The 23,935-nt window shown below is 35.0% G+C and overlaps 1 protein-coding gene across 6 annotated transcripts in view; it reads right to left on the reverse strand.

Moving 5' to 3' along the window:
• Window positions 1–23,935, reverse strand: part of sfl (N-deacetylase and N-sulfotransferase sfl) — a 953,010-nt gene that overhangs the window by 33,258 nt on the left and 895,817 nt on the right. For 4 of the 6 annotated variants that reach the window (XM_069818159.1, XM_069818161.1, XM_069818160.1 and 1 more), the window contains 6 exons: window positions 21,867–21,993; window positions 19,818–19,969; window positions 18,498–18,674; window positions 16,709–16,829; window positions 12,869–13,040; window positions 70–6,694 (listed from right to left, as the gene is read on the reverse strand). In XM_069818159.1, the coding sequence (XP_069674260.1) occupies window positions 12,930–13,040; window positions 16,709–16,829; window positions 18,498–18,674; window positions 19,818–19,969; window positions 21,867–21,993 (688 nt within the window). In that variant the 3' untranslated portion in view covers window positions 70–6,694; window positions 12,869–12,929. Of the gene's footprint in view, window positions 1–69; window positions 6,695–12,868; window positions 13,041–16,708; window positions 16,830–18,497; window positions 18,675–19,817; window positions 19,970–21,866; window positions 21,994–23,935 lie in introns of those variants that run through there. The other 2 variants (XM_069818157.1, XM_069818158.1) reach the window with 1 other exon arrangement.

Raw genomic sequence — 23,935 nt, forward strand, 5'->3', positions numbered from 1 at the left:
CATAATGCAAAGGAGCCAGATAATGAAATAAAAAAGGAAACATAACTGAATAAAATAAAACGAGAAAAATTAGTTTCAAAAATAAAAATATATTTTCCTTATCATTTTCCAAATACATAATATTCTGCAACATATAATTTGATGACTGCACTGGTTGCGTGCATGTTAATGCTGCCTTGTTGCAAAGGGCTGTGCGGCTATGGCACATCAACAGAGGTAGAAAGCGTACACACAACCACATCTGCACAAAATATACAATTAACGTCCTGCAGTTGGTTGAGGCACATCAGACATCCTGATATGCAGCGACACTTCACAGCAGGTGTCCGTCAAATTATTAAATAACACAGAACATAAATAAAATGGAACACAACACAAACACATTCAACATCTTGCTCTATTAAAAGCAATGTCCGTTATACTGAATGTGAGTAACCTTCTTCATTTATCTGAAAGTTATGACTTGCTCATTGCAGAGCACACTTAAACAAATGTAGAACATTGTATACAAAATTATTGATAATTGTGTGCATTATTATCAAACACGAAAAGGAAAAAAAATCACTTGTCACAATAAATCAAAAGCCTTGGTTCATCTCAATTAAAGTTGCTAGAAAATTAATTTTTTTATTGTAAGAAAACTCCAGAAAAAAAAAATTCATGACGTGTGGTCGTAACATTTTATACCGTTAGTTGGCTACCGATTGTTTCAACGTGAATTTTACTTTCGGTTTATGCATTTTTCAGTAAAATATTACAACTTTTAACAAAGACTGCAATTAATAACATACTTTCATTTAAGTTCTGTATAACATGCACATTATAATTTCATTTAGAATGTGCGATTTCAAACTATGTAATTGCCTCTCTAGCCAGCATGACACACAATTCTTCACAATGCTAAATTATTCGCACATCACTTATTTGTGTGAACTATGTACTTACGATATCTAGTACATTGAACATCAAATGTTTTCGGAAAATACGTAATTTCAATAGTGACACTGTATTTTGTTATGACATGAAATATTTGGTTCCTATATCTTGAGTTTTCACTGACTAGCTGCTCTAAAGATTTTCATGCCTGGTCTATCATTTTGCTCTTGCTTAGAATACAGTGTCAATCCTGAGAATAAAATGGAATTTAAAATATATGTTAAGAATGTTTTCATAAAAATCACAAAAAAAGAAATAATCCCAAATTCTGAATTACATTTACTTGCATACATTATCTGTTATGTCTTTCTTGCTACGTGCTACAATTTACAAAAATATTACAATGTTTCTTTTATATTTCAGCTGATACCGTATAGAGTTTTGGGTTGCTTAAGATTCTGGTCAAGCCAATTTCTTCAGTGAAGCCATTCCATTTATTTCACATTTAATGTAAACGAAGTACAACCTTATTTCCAAGGTCCTAAGGTTTCGCGAGATGTTATAATACGAGATATCTCCAGTCTCGATTGAAATGTTGCCCAAAGAAGGAAAACTTGGTGGAATAATGAAAAGTTGGACCATAATTTTGCTTGCAGCTTCTCAGTCAAGGACAAAGTTCCTTTGCATTACATAAATCAAAGATTCCTGGTTTCACTGCTTTCCAAATTTTAAACAGGTTTCTAAACATTCATGAGTTTCTAACAACTGAGTTCACTCCATGACTGGTTATGAACTTTAGGTCTGGAAGAAGTCACAGAATTTTTCTCTTCACCATAACTTTGATGAACTCAGCGAATAAAGGGCTTCTTTCAATGGGCATAAAGTGGCTGCAGTGCGATATTTATTTGCTTCCTTTTGTCATCGGAAAAAGAGAAGTTTCTATTGCACTCCATATAATATCTTTATAGTCCTTTATGACAGACTTTTTAGTGAAAATATTTAATTAACTCATTATTTTATTAATACTTCCTACTATAAAATAAACTATTCATTTATATATTTTCAATATAGAGTAACATATGAGTGGGTTAGGTCCCGTGGAATGAAGCAGGATGTCAGGTGTTTTCAATGTTTTCAAATGGCTGTTTGTCTATGATGTTTATTCGTTTTTTTCCTCATCACTAATTCAGTTCGGGACTTGGTCAGAGTCAGAAATATGTTGTGGCATTTGAAAGTTAGAATTTATAAAACAGTTATATTACCGGTTGTTCTGTACGGTTGTGAAACTTGGACTCTCACTTTGAGAGAGGAACAGAGGTTAAAGGTGTTCAAGAATAAAATGCTTAGGAAAATATTTGGGGTTAAGAGGGATGAAGTTACAGGAGAGTATAGAAAGTTACACAACGCAGAACTGCACGCGTTCTACTCTTCACCTAACATAATTAGGAACATTAAATCTAGACGTATGAGTTGGGCAGGGCATTTAGCACATATAAGTGAATCCAGAAATGCATATAGAGTGTTAGCTGGGAGACCTGATGTGAAAAGATCTTTGACGAGGGCGAGACGTAGATGGGAAGATAATATTAAAATAGATTTGAGGGAGGTGGGATATGATGGTAGAGACTGGATTATGTGAGGGTGGCAATGAACCTCTGGGTTCCTTAAAAGCCATTTGTAAGTATGAACTTTTAATTGAGACACATCATTACCAAAATGGCTTGAAAGTTAGCTTTCCATGTAGGTTATTTAGGTTAAAGTCTCGGAAAGTCCAAGTAAACAAAAGCAGTTTTGGGGTAGGTTTTTGCGAGATATTCCCGTTTTTCCTGCCAGCATACCATATTTTTTTCTGTTAATCATCCATACTGGTGGTGCAATGTACATCTACTTCCATGTGGCGTTTCATGGGCAATGCTTAAAGAAGGAAAAATTATCTAAAGGAGAACAGCTGAACATTGATTGTCCACCACATTGATACGATGTAAGTCATGTTCTGTCAGCAATCAAAATTCTGCAATGCTTTCAGAGCAGGTTAGGTCCAGTGGGATGTAGCAGGACGTCAGGTATGTTCAGTGTCTATGCTTGTCTATGATTTCTATGATGTTTTCTCGTATTTTTCCTCATCACTGATTCAGTTCGGGACTTCGTCAGAGCCAGAGATATGTTGTGGCATTTGAACTCCTTTTCAACTAAATGATCTGTTTGCTCATTTTTATAATCCACTGAAAGTTGATGGTAGTTTCACATTTGGTTAGCCATGCCAGGTGTTCTTTATACTGTATTATAAGATAGGTTTCAGCAGGAGTATTCGTTGTTATGGTCTGTTGTTGTAGGTGCCGTTTGCAATACTTCTAGCACTCAGTATCTACCCCGCCAAAAGTAACATGGCCCGTAAGTCGGAGTAGCGCAGTGTCGCCATGAATCTGCAGGGGATTCCATGAAAACTTCTTGTGGCCTGTTGACCTACCACATCCGTGTCGCACCGGGGACATCCAACCCCGGTCGTGTGACCGAAGCCACCAAACCGAAGTCGGGTCCCTTACAGGAGTTTATTTTCACTCTAGCATTGCTTCGGGTATACAGAGACCAACCATCCCAAGACTGCCCCAGGCACTTACCAGATGCCGTTCCGCAATTTATTCTGGTTACGGACTTGCAGAAGCAGGTGGAGTTCCCTAGCGGGTCTAGGTATCCTGTTAAAACCTAAGAGGAATGCAGTAATAGATGTACTACACCCCCTGGAAGTCAACCAGAAAAAGGGATCTAGTGACCAATTTCCCCATCATACTTTCTCCGTGGTGTTGCAACTGCTATGGATCCTTGAAATAGTTCGCTGCAGTAGCCAGCTCCTGTATCACCATTGTCGGGGTTTGAAGAGTCATCTGTGAAGACATGCAACCATTCTCTTCAGGGTACAATTGATGAACGGTGTTCAAAGCAGACTTTCTGATCTCAATATTCAGTGAGTCTGTTTTCCTCATGTGAAATTCAAAGAAAGTGAGCCTCGTTGCGGGCACTTAATAGATGATTTCAAAATTGGAGATAAAAGGAGCGAGCTTTCCCAGCTCAAGTTTAAATTTCGAGACAAAATCTTTAGCCCTGGTAATAGGGGCAATTTGCGTCCTTAGTCTCCTCATTGTATTGCCGTTTTACTTCAATAATTAACATAAACTCGATTATTACGTTTCCAGAATTTAAGAGTCGCTATTTCTCTCTACTTTCAAGTGACTCCACATTGATCTGCACCTTTATTGCGCTAATAGGGGTTGGATGAGCATTGTCATTTATTACATGAAATGTGGTGTTCTGAAAGTTATTTTCACTGCCATATGCACTTCATTATTCCAAATCAAAAACATGGAACACAGTTTTTATATATCTGTATGTTCCAAGTTACTCACTACAATTTTAGGAGACTGTAAATGTAATATTAGTTAACATTTTGTGAGGTATTGAAGGAAAAAGAATAATTACTATCAACATATAAAAGAACAGTCATTGCACTAATTTAATTACATCCTCTACAATCACAAAAAGTTATACCTTTCACATACCTCCAAAGATACGTGCAACCCAGTACCAGTATCTGAAATGTTGTTTCTCTTCAAATATGTTAATGTAAGTTTACAGCACTTAGCAACTTGTAGAAAAAATTACTTTTGTTGGATGAGAGTACCTCAGTCTATTAGGAAGAGGATGTAATTTCATCATGGATTTCTTTAAAAGTAAGATATTTAAGAATATCAAATGTTTTCTTTTATACATGATGATTCAGGACTCCTGCACCAAACTCTGAAGGATAATAGGTATCACATGGAGGACCATTTTTTGTCAGACAACCCATTTTATCTGATGCGTTGTTTAGGAGCTAAGCAATCTTAGGTTGTGACACAATAAATTAGTTGAATTTACTTTCATACAGTTTACAGCAGGTGTTACTGTAGAATTTACAATTCTATATACCGTTTACATTAGGTGTTCAAAGTGTCTCCCCTGAACCACATCGCATTCATTACATTCACTGACTGTTTAACTCTCTCCCTCATGTGGGGTCTTTGGTGAAGTTGGTCAAAGGCAGCACAATCAGTTCCTCATTGGTGGCAACTGAGATGGTATACACCAGGGTTGGCCAACTTAATAACTCTCGAGGGCCAAATTTAATTTAGAAAATTCCATCAGGGGCCAAATCCATAGTTTTATCCATGTGAAAAGAAAAATACAAGTTATATATAAATTAATAAATGAAGGTCAGATGCCTTGAAAATTGTCACCACAAAATAGTAATAGAAAAATATATTCTTTTCTCAGCAGGAATGAACACAGAAATCTTGTGAAATATGGTTTTTATAGTCCTACTTTGAGATTGTACACCTTTAAAATTAATAGCCGGAGCTGTGCTCGGACATGATTTCGATTCACGCTTGGGCTGATTAGCTGATTGGGTATTTTTCCCGGAGGTTTTCCCCCAACTGTAAGACGAATACCAGGTAATCTGTGACAAATTCTCAACCTCATCTCGCCATATACCATCTCGCTATCACCAATTCTGTCGACGCTAAATAACTTAATAGTAAATAACCAACAAAAAAATCTGCTAGCTCTTGAGGAGATACTAAGCTCTGTGTTTGTGGTCTTCATTTAATATAAAATAATCCTTCACAAAATTCAAGATATTAAGAAATAGTAAATACTCCTTCCCCTGCTAGCCAGCTTTCAGGGAGAGGTCATTATTATTTTGAGTATATCATAAGACCTTCCTTCTTAACCACTTCGGTCTCTTGTTCAGTGTAGAGCTGCAGAGGGCTTATTTTGATTTTTCCTGCCAGTTTGCCATTGCTGACCACAATCTTTACATATCCCCAAAGAAAAAAATCAAGAGGCATTAAGTTAGGTGATCGTGCTGGCTACGCAATGAATCTCCCTCTTTCTATCCACTGCTCCCTGTAGATATTGTTGAGATGTTCTCATGCAGCAAGAGTGAAGAACAGCAGGGCTCCATAATGCTGGAACAATATGTCCATTTGCACTGTGACGGATACTTTGTCCATGAGCAATGATATTGTGTTCTGAGGGACCTGAAGGTAAGCTGCTCTATTAAGCTGCTCAAATAATCCACTGTACATACACTAAGCCCTAACACAGGCTATGACCTCTGTAATAGGACACAGCAGGCATGGAGGCATGTTGACGGCTGAGGGTTGATGCGATCATAACAAACAAATTACAATGTTGTCAGCTTCAAAATTTTTCTTGCAACCTTAGTTACACAGTAAGGACGAGGAAACGGTAATGAAGCTCGGTTGAACATTGTAAATATTGCCTCTCAAACCAATGTGCATTTTAAACAAGTGCACATACTCCTAAACAGCACATGAGAGAAAATGGGTTTTCTGACAAAAAATTATATTTCATGCGAGACTTAAGCCTATCATCCCTCCGAATTTGGTGCAGAGGTCCTGAAGCACAGTGTGATATAAAATTGAGATCAAAGATTTGTAAAAAAAATGATAAATATATGCAAGTAAATATTAGATTCAAAACATTTTATGCAGAAGTTTTACATATGTAAGTGGAATTTTAAAGAATACAGGATGTAGATTTATGCTGTTATCTGTTTTAGCTGTAGTAGGATCATAAATTCACATTTCAGGTGTATCTAATACAGCTATCATCGACAGGCTGAACTGTCTCGAAATTTGCACCAATGTGCTGCGTCTTTTTTAAAACTGAACAGAGGTCGATAAACTCTTCAATAGATGTAACCACTCGGATTGCACTTCTTGCTAGATGTCATAAACGCACCTGGTAAGTCCTATCCCTGTAATATTAAATTGTTATTAACAGCTTTCTGCTACATTTACATCACACAGAGATTTTCGAAATGTAAAATTTTGAGACGAGATATTTTATGGCAATTATTATTACATATGAATATTTGATTCATCATTAACTTAAGAACTAGTGCATAAATTCAAATTACCTATTCATTACCAATGTTCTTGAATGCTACAACTATAATGTATTCTGTGGACATAGTAGAGATATATCTCTTCTCCTACAACTGAATGCAGATTATGAAATAAATATGTTTCCTGTTGCATAAAAGTGTAACACTGCTGACTAGCAAGAACAGAAAATTGCAGTGAATATGGTCAGCCACATTAGACCAGAATGTAAACACATGCAACTTGGGATACCTCCCTCCTGTCTTCCCTTCCACACCTCTCATGCGATTCTTATCCTGGTGGCTAGTTTCATTCCATTCCTCATACTGCTTTGAAATATGACTTAACTTTAAAGGATGGAATTAACATTCCCCTAACACTGTTTTTCCACTTCTTTTAACCATGCAAAATATATTTCGTGAAACAAATAGAGATGCACTCGTTCACATCACTTTGTTTTGTGATAATTGCCACTGCTGGAAAAAGAATAACATTTTAATATGACGGAAAATAAATAATACATTTATTATTTAATATATTGGTTCTCCTTTTCTTATTTAAAACATATCTAACACATTATTTTGAATGCAATTTATTTAATTCATTTTAGCTGTAGATTATGGGAGAACTGAAATGTGCTATACAATTTGTCTGTGGTGGCCTTTGTCTTATTATTTTATTGGTTCGTATTGATTACTACCGGTAACAAGTGTCTGAGGACTGCTCACTTTTATGAATTTCATGAATCACCTTGTTGATACTGCATTTGTGTACCTCGTTTTTACAGTGACAACGTTTTTTAGTTCTTTTTAGTATTCTGCTTATTGTATTGTTTGCGTTTTTCGGTTTATGAAGAATTTTAGATAAGGGCTCAAATAGCCATAGTAGTTGATGCGCCCTTTTTAAACCCCACTGTCTATCTATCTTTATGGGAGAACTTGTGAATTATGTACCAACAACTTCGGGAAGTACAAAGCTGAAGATAAACTGTATCTGAAAGTATGTTAATAAAAAATTTCAGTATCACTGTTCTAGAATACAGAAAGGAAGAAAGTCTATTGTTAAATACTAGTCTACTAGTCCACAAAGCACTATTATCTTCAGTCACAGAACTAGGCCATGACTTGGCTGCTATCTCTAACAGTCATTGGAACTCGAATCATAATTCTAGCAAACACAGTTCCCGCCACCAAGGTGAAAGAACATTTGGACTTCATAAGAGCTATGTAGTTCTCATTAAATTCATCCCACTATCTGATTTTGCACCATAAGAAAACAATGTCCAGGATAAGTGCTCTCTGAGCCCTAGCTAATTGTGACTATCTAAAATGTTAACTTGTAATTGGTTTTGAGGGCCACTACTAAGCTGAAACTAATAAGAAAAAAGAAAAGCATTTCAGATAAACAATAAACAGTATAGGACGATTATTATACATGTAAGCCTAAAGTTATACTGTACAAATTTTATTTTGAAATAGATACAGTACAAAGAAACTGTGGTTATTCAACGTAAGAGGATTTTATTATACCACTATACTACTGCTGGTTTTACTTGTCACTTGGCCTTTTCTTTGACCACTGAAACTCACTCCAACACCACGCCAGCTCACACGCAGCTAATTCTAAACAATGGCTTTAAATACTTTAACTACTCACAAGCAAACATTCTGATGGAGGCAGATAAAAAAAGTTAAATTTTTTTCTTTCACCATGTTAATAATGTCAAAAGAAGTGGTTATACAAATTTTGGCCACTCGGCCATAATTACGAGGGCCATAAAAAAATAAGTTCGTCAGAAAGAAAGAAAGAAAGAAAGAAAGAAAGAAAGAAAGAAAGAAAGAAAACAATTTCATTTCAAAAATTTATTGGAACAGACACAGTATTTGTTGAGCTATTTTTCAAATATTCCCCACAGGAACTGAGACATTTGTCATATCATGGGACTGACAGAGAGGTGCAGACAGCTGTCAAACGCTGGTTCCGATCCCAGGTGGCTGACTTCTACGACACAAGATACAAAAATTGATCCCATGGTATGACAAATGTCTCAATTCCAGTGGGGATATGTTGACAAACAGCGTAACAATTGCTGTATCTGTTTCAATAAATCTTTCCATGTAATTGTGCTATTTTTCTGTAAATGACCCCAGGGAAAATCACTTTCTGGACGGCCTCGTAATTGCGGTCGAGTGGCCAAAATTTGTATAAGCACTTCTTTTGAAATTATTAACATGATGGAAGAAAAAAATTTTTTTTTTTATCTGCTCCCATCACAAAGTTTGCTTGTCAGTTGTGGGCTGTTGAGGATCTCTTGTAGTGCTTTAGTGTCCTTGTTGCTAGGTGTGTATAGGGGAAGCGAGAATGCCACGCTTTTCAGTGGTTTATTTTGAGTTTAATTATTATTTTGTTGTTACTACTTTTATATGGTGATATTCAATGCTTTTATTTGCTGGTATAAAGCTATTCATTCAGTCACTTTCATCATTTTGATGGCAGGATATAAATGTCAAAATCATTGTGGACGCAAAATAATAAACAATTTTCACAAATATTTTGAAAAAGAACGTGAAACTGAAAACCTACGACGTCTGTAAATAAAGTTACACAGCAAATTACAGGGACTTGAACAGTCATTTATTTATTGATTTCTTCCTTGCAGAGATTACACAGAATGCGTAAATCCACTTGTTCCTTGAATTTTTTACATTTCAGCTGCTTTACATATAGCATACTTGTTTTATGGAGTGATATGACCATTGCAACAAATACTAAGCATATGTAAAATGAAATTCAATTATATTAAAAATAATCATGGCTACATTTTATCACGCAGAAACCAGACTCTGTAAATAGCAGATTTAAATACAGTATGTGGCAAAACAAGTGACACTGAAATTATCGCTCATTTGCTGTCCATATTTCCCTAGCAACGAATTATTTATTTATTTATATAGTAGTCTGACATATTATTGAGAATTCAGTGTTGTGTTGATTTCTGCAATTATGGTTCCACAACAGAGGAGGTGTTTATTGTCAAGCATTATTTCCAGTAATACGGAGTACTGACATTACAAACATACCTTGAAAATCAAGATAAGTCATTATAACATGCAAGGTGACATAAGACTGATCACGTACAACGGAACTTCTGAACGACAGCTAACATTGTTCTGTTATTTGGAGCCGCATTGTTAAGTTGCTCCTGGTACTGCTCTCTAACGTGGCGCAAGCTCAGCCCATTCTGTTGTCCCACTCCATATGACCGAAAATAATATTCCATGATAAACACCTTGTGTTGTATTGTGAGAACCATAATTGCAGAAATCGACAAAACACTGAATTCACAATATATCACAGTCTACTAGTATATACAGTCACGAAGCTTGAGTTGTTGAGGGTACTAGCACAGTCTAATATATACAGTCACGAAGCTCAATACGTAGGGAATATGCATCCATAGACAGTTGCTAGCCACTAGGATCGCTACTATTGCCTCATCACAGACAATGCAAAATAGTACCGGCACAATCTATTGTTCCTAGTACCCTCAACAACTCAAGCTTCGTGACTGTATATACTAGACTGTGGTACTAGGAATAATAGACTATGCTGGTACTATTTCGCATTGTCTGTGATGAGGCGATAATAGCAATCCTAATGGTTAGCAACTATCTATGGATGCATATTCCCTATATATTGAGCTTCATGACTGTATATACTAGACTGTCAAACTATTATATACAATAATAAATACTTTGTTGCTAGGGAAACGTGGGCAACAGATGAGCAATAATTTCAGTGTCATTTGTTTTGCCGCATACCGTATATAAGAGTGATTGTGGATTTAAGGAAATCTGGCTGCCCTATAATGTACTTTGATAAAAAAAATATAAAAAAAGTGTCAATGTAAATCACACAGAAGCAAAAATGTGTAATCTGAAAATACAAACTATTATATTTAATAGTCACTGAAATACTGAAACAATTGTCTTTAGAGACAATTAATATTAGGTACCCTCCACAAAACTGGCTTCATTTATACACCGACGGATCCTTGATCTCCAGAGAACAAGATGCCAGTGCAGGTGTTATGTGCTGTCTCTTCTCACTTTATAGATCTCTTGGATATGGAACAACTTCTCACTTTATAGATCTCTTGGATATGGAACAACAAGTTTTGATGGTGAAATCATTGCAATAAGGGAAAGTCTCAGGAATCTTCTATGCCACATCAATAAATTTAGGAATGCAGTTATATTGTCAGACTCCAAAGCATCTATTCTATCAATAGTCTCTAAACACACACCTTCATCTCAAACAGCAGAAATAACTAAAATGCTCTCTCAATTAATATCACTCAATAAAAGAATTGTATTCCAATGGATACCATCCCATTGTGGAATCCTGGGAAACGAGAATGCGGATGCTTTAGCAAAGAAGGGCAGCACTGCTACTTACAGACCTGTTACTAAATCTACGTATTACTCTATGAAAAGATTTATTAAATCTACATACTTAGACTTCAACAAACAAAATTTGATAATACAATCCCAAGGGAAAAAATGGAATTCTCTGCATCAAAATCCACAGTTAATTCCCGATTTACCACGAAAATCGTCTGTAGCTGCATTTAGATTGGCAACAGGCCATGATTGTTTGGCCAAACACCTGCATAGAATTGGAATATATCAGTCCCCTAACTGTCCACTGTGCAACTCAAACCAAGAAATGGATTCGGAACACCTCAAAATCTGTGCTTCAGTGGCTGGTCATGATAATGTCTTTGAAAAATATTGGAGTGCAAGAGGTCAAATGACTTTATTGTCAAACGCCTGGCATTAGAAAACAACAACAACAACATATTTAATAGTCACTCCAGGTTTCACTAGAAAAAGGGAAACACTCTATAATAATTATTCATGTCAAATCATGATAAGTTCCTTTAAAAGGGAATGCTGATTTTTTAAAGTCATATAACAAAAACATTTTCACAAAAGAATGGATGACAACAGATTTCAGGAATGGTTTCAGAAATAGCTCCTACCAAATATTCCACCATAATCCACAAAAGTAATAGTTAATGCACTGATTCATTCATTAAAAATACATTAGACACCTACTTCACCCTCAGTATACATTTTCCTGGAGACACGGATGGCAATAGATTCATCTAACTAAAAATTGTGATGTAAAATTTATTTTTGAGAACACGAAATAGAATTGAACCAGTACACTAACAAAAATTACCATTCATTCTTTGGTTGAGGAAAGAAAATAAAAATATGAAACCTATAGAAATCATACCATAGCAAATTTACTTCGCCACACTTTGGATCGCCTACTTCCCTGTCATTATAAACTTAATGTGACTGATACCTATTAATTTGGGAAAAATTCGTTCTGGCACCGGGAATCGAACCTGGGACCTCTCAGCTCAGCGTTTCCAAATTAATAGGTATCTACATGTTGACTACTAACATAAAATAGTAGTCTTGATTATTCAATGTGGATGGCAAGACCTCATATATGAATATATGTATATCAATGCGACTGATTTAATCTGGAATTAAGTAAAAACTATGTCAGAAAATAAATAATACTTTGAAATTAATGATCTGAAATCTCTCTTTCGAGAAGCTGCAGGGTCTGTCACACCTCATAATTGAGCTTAAAGCACGTGAACACGTTGCAGAATTAGAACAATTTTATTGGAGAAAAGGTGGAATTGTGGGTGAAATTCTGGACAGACTCAATGTTAATTTAAATGTTTCCAACTCGGATAATAAAACAGATGAAGATGACAATGAAGAAGATGTGGTGATTATGATAGTGATGAAAGTTTACTGGAAATTTCTGTCCTTCCACACATTTCTTCATGTAGTGAATCAGAAACGAGCTCCTTAATATTCCACTCAGTCATTGGAAACAGAGTATTTCACAGGACCCAAGAATATATATCTCTCTTTCTAAATTTTCAAGTAACAAGTTAAAACCAGCAGTACTTCAACACAAACTGAATCTATAAAACGTAAAGTGAGAATGCATACCTGTCAGCGAGCTGACAACAACTCGCTCATTCAATTATCTTGCTACATTGCTGTCATGATGTCAGGCTGTTACCGTGTCACTGAGATCATCCTTCAGCCACTGTGGAACCGTTCGATATCCCAATCGCTTGAGCAACTTCACAAGTGCCGTATTGTGGGACAAATAATATCGCTGTAAAAGAAAACCTATGTATACCTTCAGTTCACACTCAACATGATAAATATGCTCATTATCACATTATAAATTTTCTCAACAACTAGGGACACACTGTCAGCTTTAAATTTTGTTCCTAACTGAAATATTTTACATACATGCAAGTCAATATGTGAATGCCATTAATTCTAAAAGCAGTTTAGAAGGAGTCCTGAAATGGGGAAAATAAGAGCATGTCAGGAAACAAGTAAAATATAAAGTTGTTCGTGTACACATCACTGAAGAACACAGGAATCTGGAAGGAAGGGCTCCCATGCTTTCTTGATCTTGACAACACCCTTTGGCAGCCTTTTATCCTCGGGAATGATTTGATACTCAATTTTAATAAGAGACTGAACTGGTCCCAGAATCCATCTAAAGTCATGGCAAAAGAATTCTGCTTTGTCCTGGAGTTAAAATGAATAATGATAAATTAGGGGTTCTACCATTAGGGGGGGGGGAGAAAATCTACAATATTTGATACTTGAGAATTTGAATTCCATTAATTTTGACAGAATTTCTGATCAGAAACATAAATTGAGCTCTGAATGTCTTGAATAAGATCCTGATCCTCATTGGTGATATGAACACCCTTAAAATAGCATAATTTTCGTACTTTCAGCTGTAATGAAATATGCTTTAATAATCTAGGCAAACTCATCTGAAGCTAAATATATTTTATTTCACAAAAGAAAGTTTTAAAAATAAATGACAGGCATAAAAACACATCATGTAAAATTTTTTCCAAGGTCGAGACATCTTTACCTTGCCTTGTGAGTAGGGCCTACATTCTATCCTTGACCATGTTTTATGTAAAAAAATCAAGATACATTTAGTACTAATCAGAATATTCATAATTTTAATAATACAAGACACAAATCAGACTGTTATATGAAAGGTTTTCACAATTCATATACCTACTACCTACCGGTACTGGTACTACAGCTGTCAATGCAATGACTAATTATCCTAAAGCTTTGAAGGGTCAAAAGAAGAAGTTTAGAACAGAATTAACAAAATTTCCGCACATTCTTATCTTCTACTCAACTAATGAATTTATTGTTTATGCTTATGCAATGAGGGAAGTGGAAAAAAACCAGAGACAGTATGCTACCCCAAGATTTTCCCTTGGCATACCTTGATTTAAAAAGGCGTAAGCTTACCCACCTCCCTCTATAACATACACATACCATGATATATACAATAAATTGTTTCATTTAGTCAGTAACGTGAGTCTTTGAAGCTTACGCAACACATTACATTTCTTAATAAAATAATTTCAAGTTACTTCAGTTATTTACTAGATTATATTGCAATGTCCATTGAGACATCATTTAAAATAATGTTAAAGCTTCAAAGTGCGAATACTTAAAATAGTATTGTATGTAACCCTATTTAAATATTAGATAAATAACGATATTTGTCATTGACAAATATTTTAAAAGAATAAGATCTGATGACATAGTCACTAAATTGGCAACAATGGCCGCCACAAGCAGGGTTGCCAGATGTCCCGATTTGGCGGGACATGTCCGGATTTTCGTTTAAAAAATCTCGAGTCCCGCTTCGATTCGAGGCGGGACGCAAAAAGTCCCTCCTTTAGAAAATTAACATCACTTGTATAATTTTATCGTTACCTAGTAACTATTTTCTTTTAGGGCTAAATAATTATATTAAATTTAAAATAAGTTTCTTAACAATGTAGGTTTGTACATTGGAAAAAAAAAAAAACATATATTTTGGCAAATGTAAGGTTTGTGACAGCGAATTCAGTGGTGAAGATTATATTTATAAATATTTAAAAAGAGACGTTAATCAGAAATACATTACACAGGGAATGGAAAAATCTTGTTGAAAATCCTAAATTTCAGTGATAAATATGTATATAAGCTCTGAAAATGTATATTGTATGTTAACTGATGGGTTTGGAGCAGTAATAGTATGCTAAGTCACTAATATGAATTTAGGTATCAATAAATTTGTGATTGTAATCAATTAATAAACATTGAAATTTAGTCTAAACATTTTGTCACATGTAATGCCATCTTTACAATTAATAATAGACAGCTGAGGAAATCTATGTGACAGAACTACTATTAAGTCATTGAGTTAATAATTTGGCCTAACATATTTTTGCCACAAGTCCTTCAGAAAGACGCCAGAGAAACGTGATGTAGGCCTAAATTACACCCAGATAAATATTGTTTTGTACTTGGAAATCTGTAACTACAATACCGGTATGTTCTTTTATTAAAATTGCAATTTTTAAATTCACAGTCTATTAGTTTCTTCAACTGCATATAAAGGGATATATATTTTTTGTATAGTCATGAAAATGTCACCTCTGCCCATAATCATATCACTCTTCCTTTAAGACAAAACGTAAGTACTGTCGGCCTATGTGATGGAAAATGGATGTCTTTCCTTGGTAGATCTAAAATCTGGCAATCCTGACCACAAGATACAGATCACAGCCTTCTATATTTGAAATGCTACCGTTGTTAAGTGTTCCAAGGGTTGACTTATCAAATGCATGTGTCTAAATATGCGTTAAATACAGTTCCAGAAGGCTGTGAAAGAATGTATGAACAATTTTTTTACGGATCACAATTTTTTAGTGATGGTATGTCATTTTTCACTAATGGTATGTTTTCTGGCTATAGAAAGCAGTGGCGGTATTCCATACCGGCACGTACCATCTCACTTCCCTCACTGTGCTTATGAATTAAATTAATCTGCATACCATGTATTATAATTTTTCACTTGTTCCGTATCTTAAAGCTACAATACTGATGTGAGGTTAAGGAATATAATAAATGAAAAACGAGTACTAACCTTCACAGGATAGGAATCAACAACACATCAAATTGTATTCTGTACAATTCAAATGGCGTAACGACTAGACCATTTCAACAGATGCACAGTCCTTTGCATACATGATGCCATCCTTAAAAAATATTGGAGTGCAAGAAAACTTATGGTTTTATCGCCAAATGTTTAGACATTGGAACAACACACATATATATATATATTTTCTTTAATTCTTAACCAGTTATGATTTCCTCATATATCCAGATAGCTATGACATTTATATGAACAGAGCTATGCATATAGTGAATAATTTTAATGAATAATAACAATTCAATTGCACTGCATTGGAAACATGATAGTGCAAATCAAAGGCAGTAAAAATGTAGAAAAAGATCATCAATCAACGCAAACCAAACTGCAGTTTCAAAATGTTGGTATCTAATTAATATAGACTACCCACGTAACCTGGCTAGTCTTGTGTTGCCACATCTAGTAGAAATGTTACAGTACCAGTGCGAGGCAACTTGAGTTACAAATAAATCTGTCCAATCAAACTTCGCGAATTTGAATGGTGCTAACTCAGATTCCAATACCACTCGTGATTCAACAAACAACACATCAATATTCAGCAGAAAGACCGACCTAGCACTAAGCAAAAACAAGAGGTGTATTTACAAAGGCAACAACGTGCTGTAACTAGTAAAATATTTGAAAAGACGTGATTGGTCTGTGGATTTTCAAATACTCTTTGCTAAGATACAGTCTCCATACTGAAAATTCCAACACAAACTTTTAACATAAAACCTTCACTATTAGAAAATTAACATGAAATTTACCTGTAATAATTTGTAAGATTTATCTTCCATAGGTGGATATTGGCGACCCTTACTCCGGCCTAAACATTTTGTATGGTCCCCATTTATCACTTGACAGAAGAAACCCTTCTTAGGGTCATACCTGTAAATACAATGGTGCATTAGAATACAAAGGTCATATTTAGTATTATTACGATTCTCAAAATCAGATAAAGGTATATGAGATCATTCAAAAGATGTCACATCAAACTTTAAAGCATTATGAATATTGCATTATTTGAAGTAGAAAAAAAACATTGTGATGGGCAAACAACGAAGTTTCTCATCGTTACTCCTTGCATCTTCAAAGTTACATTTTGTCATTTAAACATTAATGATTTTATTAGTACAGCTATAAGAAATTTCAAGTTTCAAGCCATGGTTCCATCACTAAATAGGTATTTATTTAGTTAGGATACAGCTGATCCAATGCTATTATGAAAGTGATAGTCTTTCTCAAGATCTGAGAAAATTTAAATAGAACATTTAACAATTTAAAAGAAGCCCCATATTCCATTCGTAATTACGGAGATTTAATAAGAAAGTTTGAGGAAACTGGTTCTGTTGCTGATAAGAACTCTGGAAGACCAAAAGTAAAAGGTATCAATGCTATCACTGCTGCTTAGGCGTTTCGACAAGTAATGTAACAAGTAGGAATACTTATTATGGAATTAGCAGTGTTAATCACGTGCCCAAACATTTTCAAATAAATTATTGTACCAAAATAAAATTCTAAGAAAACATCTTAATCTGTATCCATATAAACTAAAACCGGCAGGCAGAAAGAATACGATTTTGCGTTATTAAATTTGTGCTAAAAGAGATTCAACTTAATAAATAATCATTGGCTGGACAAAGTTTTCTGGCCAGATGAAGCACACTTCTTTCTTAATGGAGTTAAATCTACTGCCATGAGCCTGTCGCATTTAAGCACACTTAAATGCCATCGACCTGGGCCAGAATTGAACCCACAACCTCGAAGGCTACCGCCCTAGATCATATATGTAACAGATAACTCATCGCTATGTTAAAATCGGCAGCACTTTGAAGACAACAACCGCCAGGATTGCCACCTGTCCGCCGTAAACGAATACGAGATGACAGTACAGAAGTTAATGCAATTCAAATGGGAATTATGACGTGACTCCTTATGTAACAACTAGATGGCAGTGTAGTAAATCTGACAAAAGTTGTTAACGTCAAAGCCTATACGGCCAAACTATCTGTTACATATATTATGATCTAGGTACTGCTATACAGTCTACGCTACCCAGGCTGATGTAGGTACTGAATCTGGACAAAATATGTCCATTGTTTAGGAGAAATTTCTGGACACAGATGGTGTAGTGTACTTAATTGACTTTTTTGGTGTCCTGGATGCAGAAAATATGTGCTTTTGTGAAAATCTCGAAATAGTTTTTTTGTAACACCAAAATACTTACTCTTCACACTTTTTATAACAAGAAAGTAAAATGACTGGCCTCCTTTGCTTGGTTAATATACATGCCATTCACATTCACATTTCATCTGACTTTTTAAACTGGAAGACAGAGTGGATTTGTTTACAAGTAGATCTAATAATTAAAAATTGTCTCTGTTAATCGCTCTTCTGACATTTCTAATATGTGATTATAATGATTATTTTCTACTGCTTAATTGTTTCCTACAAGTTTTTCTTATCTCTTTGCTTTTCATCTGGTTTCTGAAGTAAAACCGTCCAGTTATCATTAATCACTTAAAACATTTTTGTAACCAACAACTGAACTGTTACCTGAGGTGTTTGGAGTAATCAAATGGTGGCTGTATCTTAAGGAAACGTTGCAGCTCGTTCATAGTCTCAACAGGATTGGAACGCAACTGGTCACCATCAATGATGTGCAACTGCTGGGGCGGATAATAGGACAACCAACGCTCCAAGTGCTGAGAATACTTGCCAGGATTCAAGCATCTGTGTACAACAGGAAGTGCATCAATGTTCATTTATTCAATAACAGAAATAAGATAAGTATAAATGCATAGTTTGTTTCCATGGAACTAGGTTAAATGGGTAACACATATAATTACAGTTGCAGTTCATTAACTGCAAAAAGTTGTAAAGAGATGACTGACAGCCAAGGTTTGCCACAGACCAATGGCCGAGGAAGACATTTCCAATGAACTAGTCGTATTTGTTTCTCCTTCTTTTATATGTTTTATTAAGTTAAGTCCTGCTTTTGACCTTCGTTTTTTTCCAAAATTTTTCAAGTATCTTTCAGCACGTCCCGGAATCGGACAAATACTGGTGACCCACAGGCTTGGAGGTTGTAGAGTTATTCAATCATTCCAGAAATCCTTTGGAAGTACGCGAGAATAGCTCGTGTCTTTCAGATTTTCTTCCCTCCAACTATCCTTTCCCCTCCCACACCATCTTTTTGTTGTTATTGTCAATGTCAAAATTTCAAAAAGCAAATGGGGAAAAATTGGGAGATCCTGTATAGTACATGTAATAACTGAACTTCCACGAAATCTGTGTTGGCAACATTCAAATTACTTACCGGTACTCAATAAACATACACAATTGTACTGCAGAATCTCCTATATCATCATTCTGTACTCTTAATGAAGGTATGGCCAAGATCATCTTTTTTACTATCCAATTATTACTGAATTTTCCAGTCTTCCTGATAAATATTGTATGCAAGACATCAAGTGATATTATCAATTGCTCAACATTAGATGCCAACCAACAAACTTTGTTAGCTGTAAGCCTTCACAAACATACCGCCCACTTCATGCAGAATGATAAAATTCATATTAGGTTTTTGTGTTTTAAAATAGGACATACAAAAATACTGAGCAATTTGTTTCTTCATGGTTCTTTTTTTTGTTAAACAAGTTAATTAATTTTTGACCTATTTTTTTATTACAGTCAGTTGATGTATAATGACAAAGGCAGATCTGTAGAACTGGTAAGTCTGCAGAAATTGAGTGCCTTACTTTAACAAACAATTGCATGCAAATCTTTGTATAAAAATAAACATACATTTCAACAAAACAAGTTTAAATTCCTCACATACAAAAAAAAAAATATATATATTAAGAATAGTGTTACCTGTTCCTCAATTCGCGCAGAGGCTTTGGTGCTGTATCACTGGCTGTTATTACTTGATGAAATGAATAGTTGAGTGCTACCTGGTCACCATGCGCTCTCGTGTGTTGGTACCAGCTGTATGCCCGTCGTGCAGGTGATATGAGAATTGTAACCTTTATGAACATAAAACGAAATCATAGAATTTAATCTACATAGTTTCTAATTGTTGTGAGTATTTTCGGCAAAAACCTCTCACTAACACAAAAAATAGTAAGATAATTTTTCTTTCTAATATTTCTTTATGCACCTTGTCTTTTCCACCCAAAATGTTACGTAATTAAATTGTACACCCTTTGACACGTAAATTGGTCGCTGTTCACAGACAAAGTTTCATCTGAACTTGAATATAAAAAGTGAAATCTCAAAACATGAGATTATTTAGGGCCAAATTAAAGAAGTACCTAATTTCTCACGCCTTCTATTCTGTAGGTGAATTCATGACATTCAACAATGCTTCATGAAATTAATACTGAAACTTTGTGTTGTACATGTAGACTTACTTACTTACTTACAAATGGCTTTTAAGGAATCCAAAGGTTCATTGCCGCCCTCACATAAGCCCACCATCGGTTCATCCCGGTACATGTAGACTACATTGTAAATCTCTTCTGTATATTTTTCAACTAGACTGTGACTATAAATTAGGACTTTAGTACAGTACCATTAAGATTTTTTTTTTTCGTTTGACTTATTCCATATTACAGCTGTGAAGCAATGTACGAATACCATGGGATGTTAATAAATACAATACAGTACAATCTAGGAATAGCTCAGCAATAATCGTGTATGATGTGTTTACACATGTGCATTTTACACAGAGAGATTCAACGAAGTGAAGAAGTGAAGAGAAGCAAATAGAAGCATTTGAAATGTGGATATGGAGAAGAATGGAACATGTGAAGTGGACAGATAGAATAAGAAATAAAGCTGTGTTGGAAAAAGTGGGTGAAGAAAGAATTATGCTGAAACTGATCAGAAAGAGGAAAAGTAATTGGTTGGGTCAATAGCTGAGAAGAAACTGCCTACTGAAGGATGTACTGGAAGGAATGGTGAACCAGGAGAAGAGTTTGGGGCAGAAGAAGATATCAGATCCAAGTTTTTCAATGATGTTAAATTGGATTTTCAATACATAGGAATATTGAAACATTTACCCTAATATATTTGTTTTTAGGAGAACTAAGGCCTATGGGAGAGAAAGCTGACACACGAGTCTTTTTATTTTTGCTGTATTTTCACCAAAAAAATCTCCATACAAAGCTGTGACATCGATCTGACAACCTCTCCTTGTCAGTGTCGTTCGGGTCAATGCGTGATTCATACAGGAGAAATTTAGCATCTAGGTCCAAGAATGAAGTCAAGTCGTAGCAGCGACATATTTGTATGTCACGAAACAACATATTCCTTCGAAACCTTTATGGTTTAGCAGCAGAGCTCTTCCTTCTTGTTTCAAAGACTAGGCTTTGAATCAGATGATAGACGACATTAAGATATAAGATATATGGATCATATGAGGAGACAAAGAGGAAGGTAGAAAATAAGAAAGATTGGAGAATGCTGGATTTGCAGTGAAAGACCTGCCCTTGGGCAGAACGCTGAATGAATGAATCTACATCAGTCACTTCTACATGTAGCACTATATTTATAACCTAAATTAAACAATGTAAGTAGTATTTTGATTTAATAAGATTTAAATGAAATGAGTATTCAGAAATGAATTATACATCAGTTCGGATGCCATGGATGGGCTCTCTCAAGAGAAAAAAAAAAATTATTCGTATTTTTCCCATATCTCAAAATTGAGTTACTCTCATTAAACTGCCACTTTCAAACAATAGTAAATCACAATATGAGGTGAAGTGACAGTTCTTTCATGTGACATTCTCTTGACATGATGTGTGAATCGTATTTAATTTTTGTTCATCTTCTCGTCCACATTTCAACATGAAGTACCAGTATGTATAACTGCATAGACTTAAACTACCAGTATCTAATGAGAAATGTTAAACTCACCAATTTCGCGTGAGAGAGAAGAGCATGTGCCCGCTTTGGCACGAGTTCTCCATCGAAATAGGTCGCACTTTTTTCAAATAGGTAACGAGCTGTAGCATTCTTAGGAACTGGGAAGAAGCTCATATACCTGCAATGTAAGAAACACAGTATGCTGTAAAACAGTAAATTACTGGTACCTCATCCTTTCGCAGTGTGATCCAGTCACAGCTGTCAGTGGACAGTTTCTCATCAAAAGGATCATTGTTCGATCCCTGACAAATCCGTAAGATTTGTGGTGGATAAATCTAATAAGTTGAGCAGTGCTTCACTTCCTCTCGTGGTTTCCAATGCTCTATTACTATTATATCGTGTTACATTGTATACTCCCTGATCCTGATTCTGAATAGCAGCTATAGTTTAATATAAAATCTCACCATATGTCATGCATATCAAGTTGTCACTATTATAGTTTCATTTTACATGTAACTACAATAAATATTTTAATAAACATCGTAATATTTCCTAAAACACATGAAATATGTGTAATGAAGGATCCCGTATATATGACCAATTAATCAAGTCTCAGTTTAATTAATTTTCTTATTTATAAGTGTTTCTTATAAAATAACACTGAATTATAGCCTATAATGCAGATAAAATACATTTTTAAATTCTCCATATTGAAATATATTTCTTTCGTAAAGTATGGGGAATTGACACACTTCTAAAAAGTGACAGAGGTTTTGAGGAAATCTCTATGATTGCGTGTAACGTCTACATGTGGATTGGGGTATTGGAATTATGATAAATATATACAATATGCTGTAAAATTTAAGTGTGTCTAAAGAACGAAATTAAATACGCCATGAATAACAGTCCATCATCAAATAATATTGCATTAAAACAAAATGTACTATTATGAGGACAAGCAGAGAACTGTTTTTGAGCCACAGACAACTAACAATCATAATATTATTAACTGGTACAGTAAAAACTTCATGTAGGCCTATATGTGGTAAAAACGTACAACCGAATAACATTTAATAACATCTGAAATAGCATTTGAAGACTATATGGGGAGAACAAGTTAAGTCAATTCACGAAAGAAATTTAGAATTTCGCAGTTAAGCCATCTTTGAATCTATAATATAGTACCTACTCAAATTTATAACACATATTCTTCAAGAATGTAAGATTATTTGCAGAAAATCTGCTTAGAGTCTAAACTGACCGAAATATTACATTTCGAAGTCCAAATTCAGAACATTTTACATTGTCTTACCTTGTTCTTCCAGTGTGATCTTCATTTTATAACATGTGATTATTTTATAAAAACCAAGTTATTTCGGATGGCTTGCTCCTAAGGAATCAACCATGTCCTCAGACTGTGATAACTGTTCCATAATTTGTTCAGTTATATCATGATGTGTTACAGAATGTTTCTAAAGCAGTAACAGTGTCATTAAAGGACACAAGATTGGTGGAGGAAGGCATGGACAAATTCGAATTTCCATAAATTCCAAAGTGGGTCACATCTTAACAATGATCATATATACTGTATTTCCGCGTTCTTACATTTTCAAATCTGTAATTTCGAGCAAAATTGATTTAGAACGTAAATATAGCATCTTATATCTCCAGGGGTTTAAGATATGATTGCATAGGCCTAAATATAAAAGATGTATAAACCAAATGTATAACCAAATTAAATTAACACGGAAAGTATAGAAATTTTGTCGGGACTTCAGAAAAAACGTGTAGTACCAATAACCCAAGCAAAGCTGAGAGATCCTGGGTTCGATTCCCGGTATCAGAACGAATTTTTCTCCAATAATAGGTAGGTATGAAAGGTTTTACTGTAAACTGTAATGATATGATATATATACATATACATACATATACATACATGGCTGCAAAAGGGTATCTGTCGGATACAGGGGGGAGAGCCATTAATCCTTCCCATTGAAGGCTTTAAGGAACCAACCTGGACAACTACCCAATGTCCCATCCTTACCTTCCCGTGGTGCAGCTGTTAGTAAGCATAATTTTACGAGCTGAACTAAAGGGTGGGGCTACTCATCCATTAGCAC

The sequence above is a fragment of the Periplaneta americana genome, chromosome 2 (genome assembly GCF_040183065.1).
Source record: "Periplaneta americana isolate PAMFEO1 chromosome 2, P.americana_PAMFEO1_priV1, whole genome shotgun sequence".
Lineage (NCBI taxonomy): Eukaryota > Metazoa > Arthropoda > Insecta > Blattodea > Blattidae > Periplaneta > Periplaneta americana.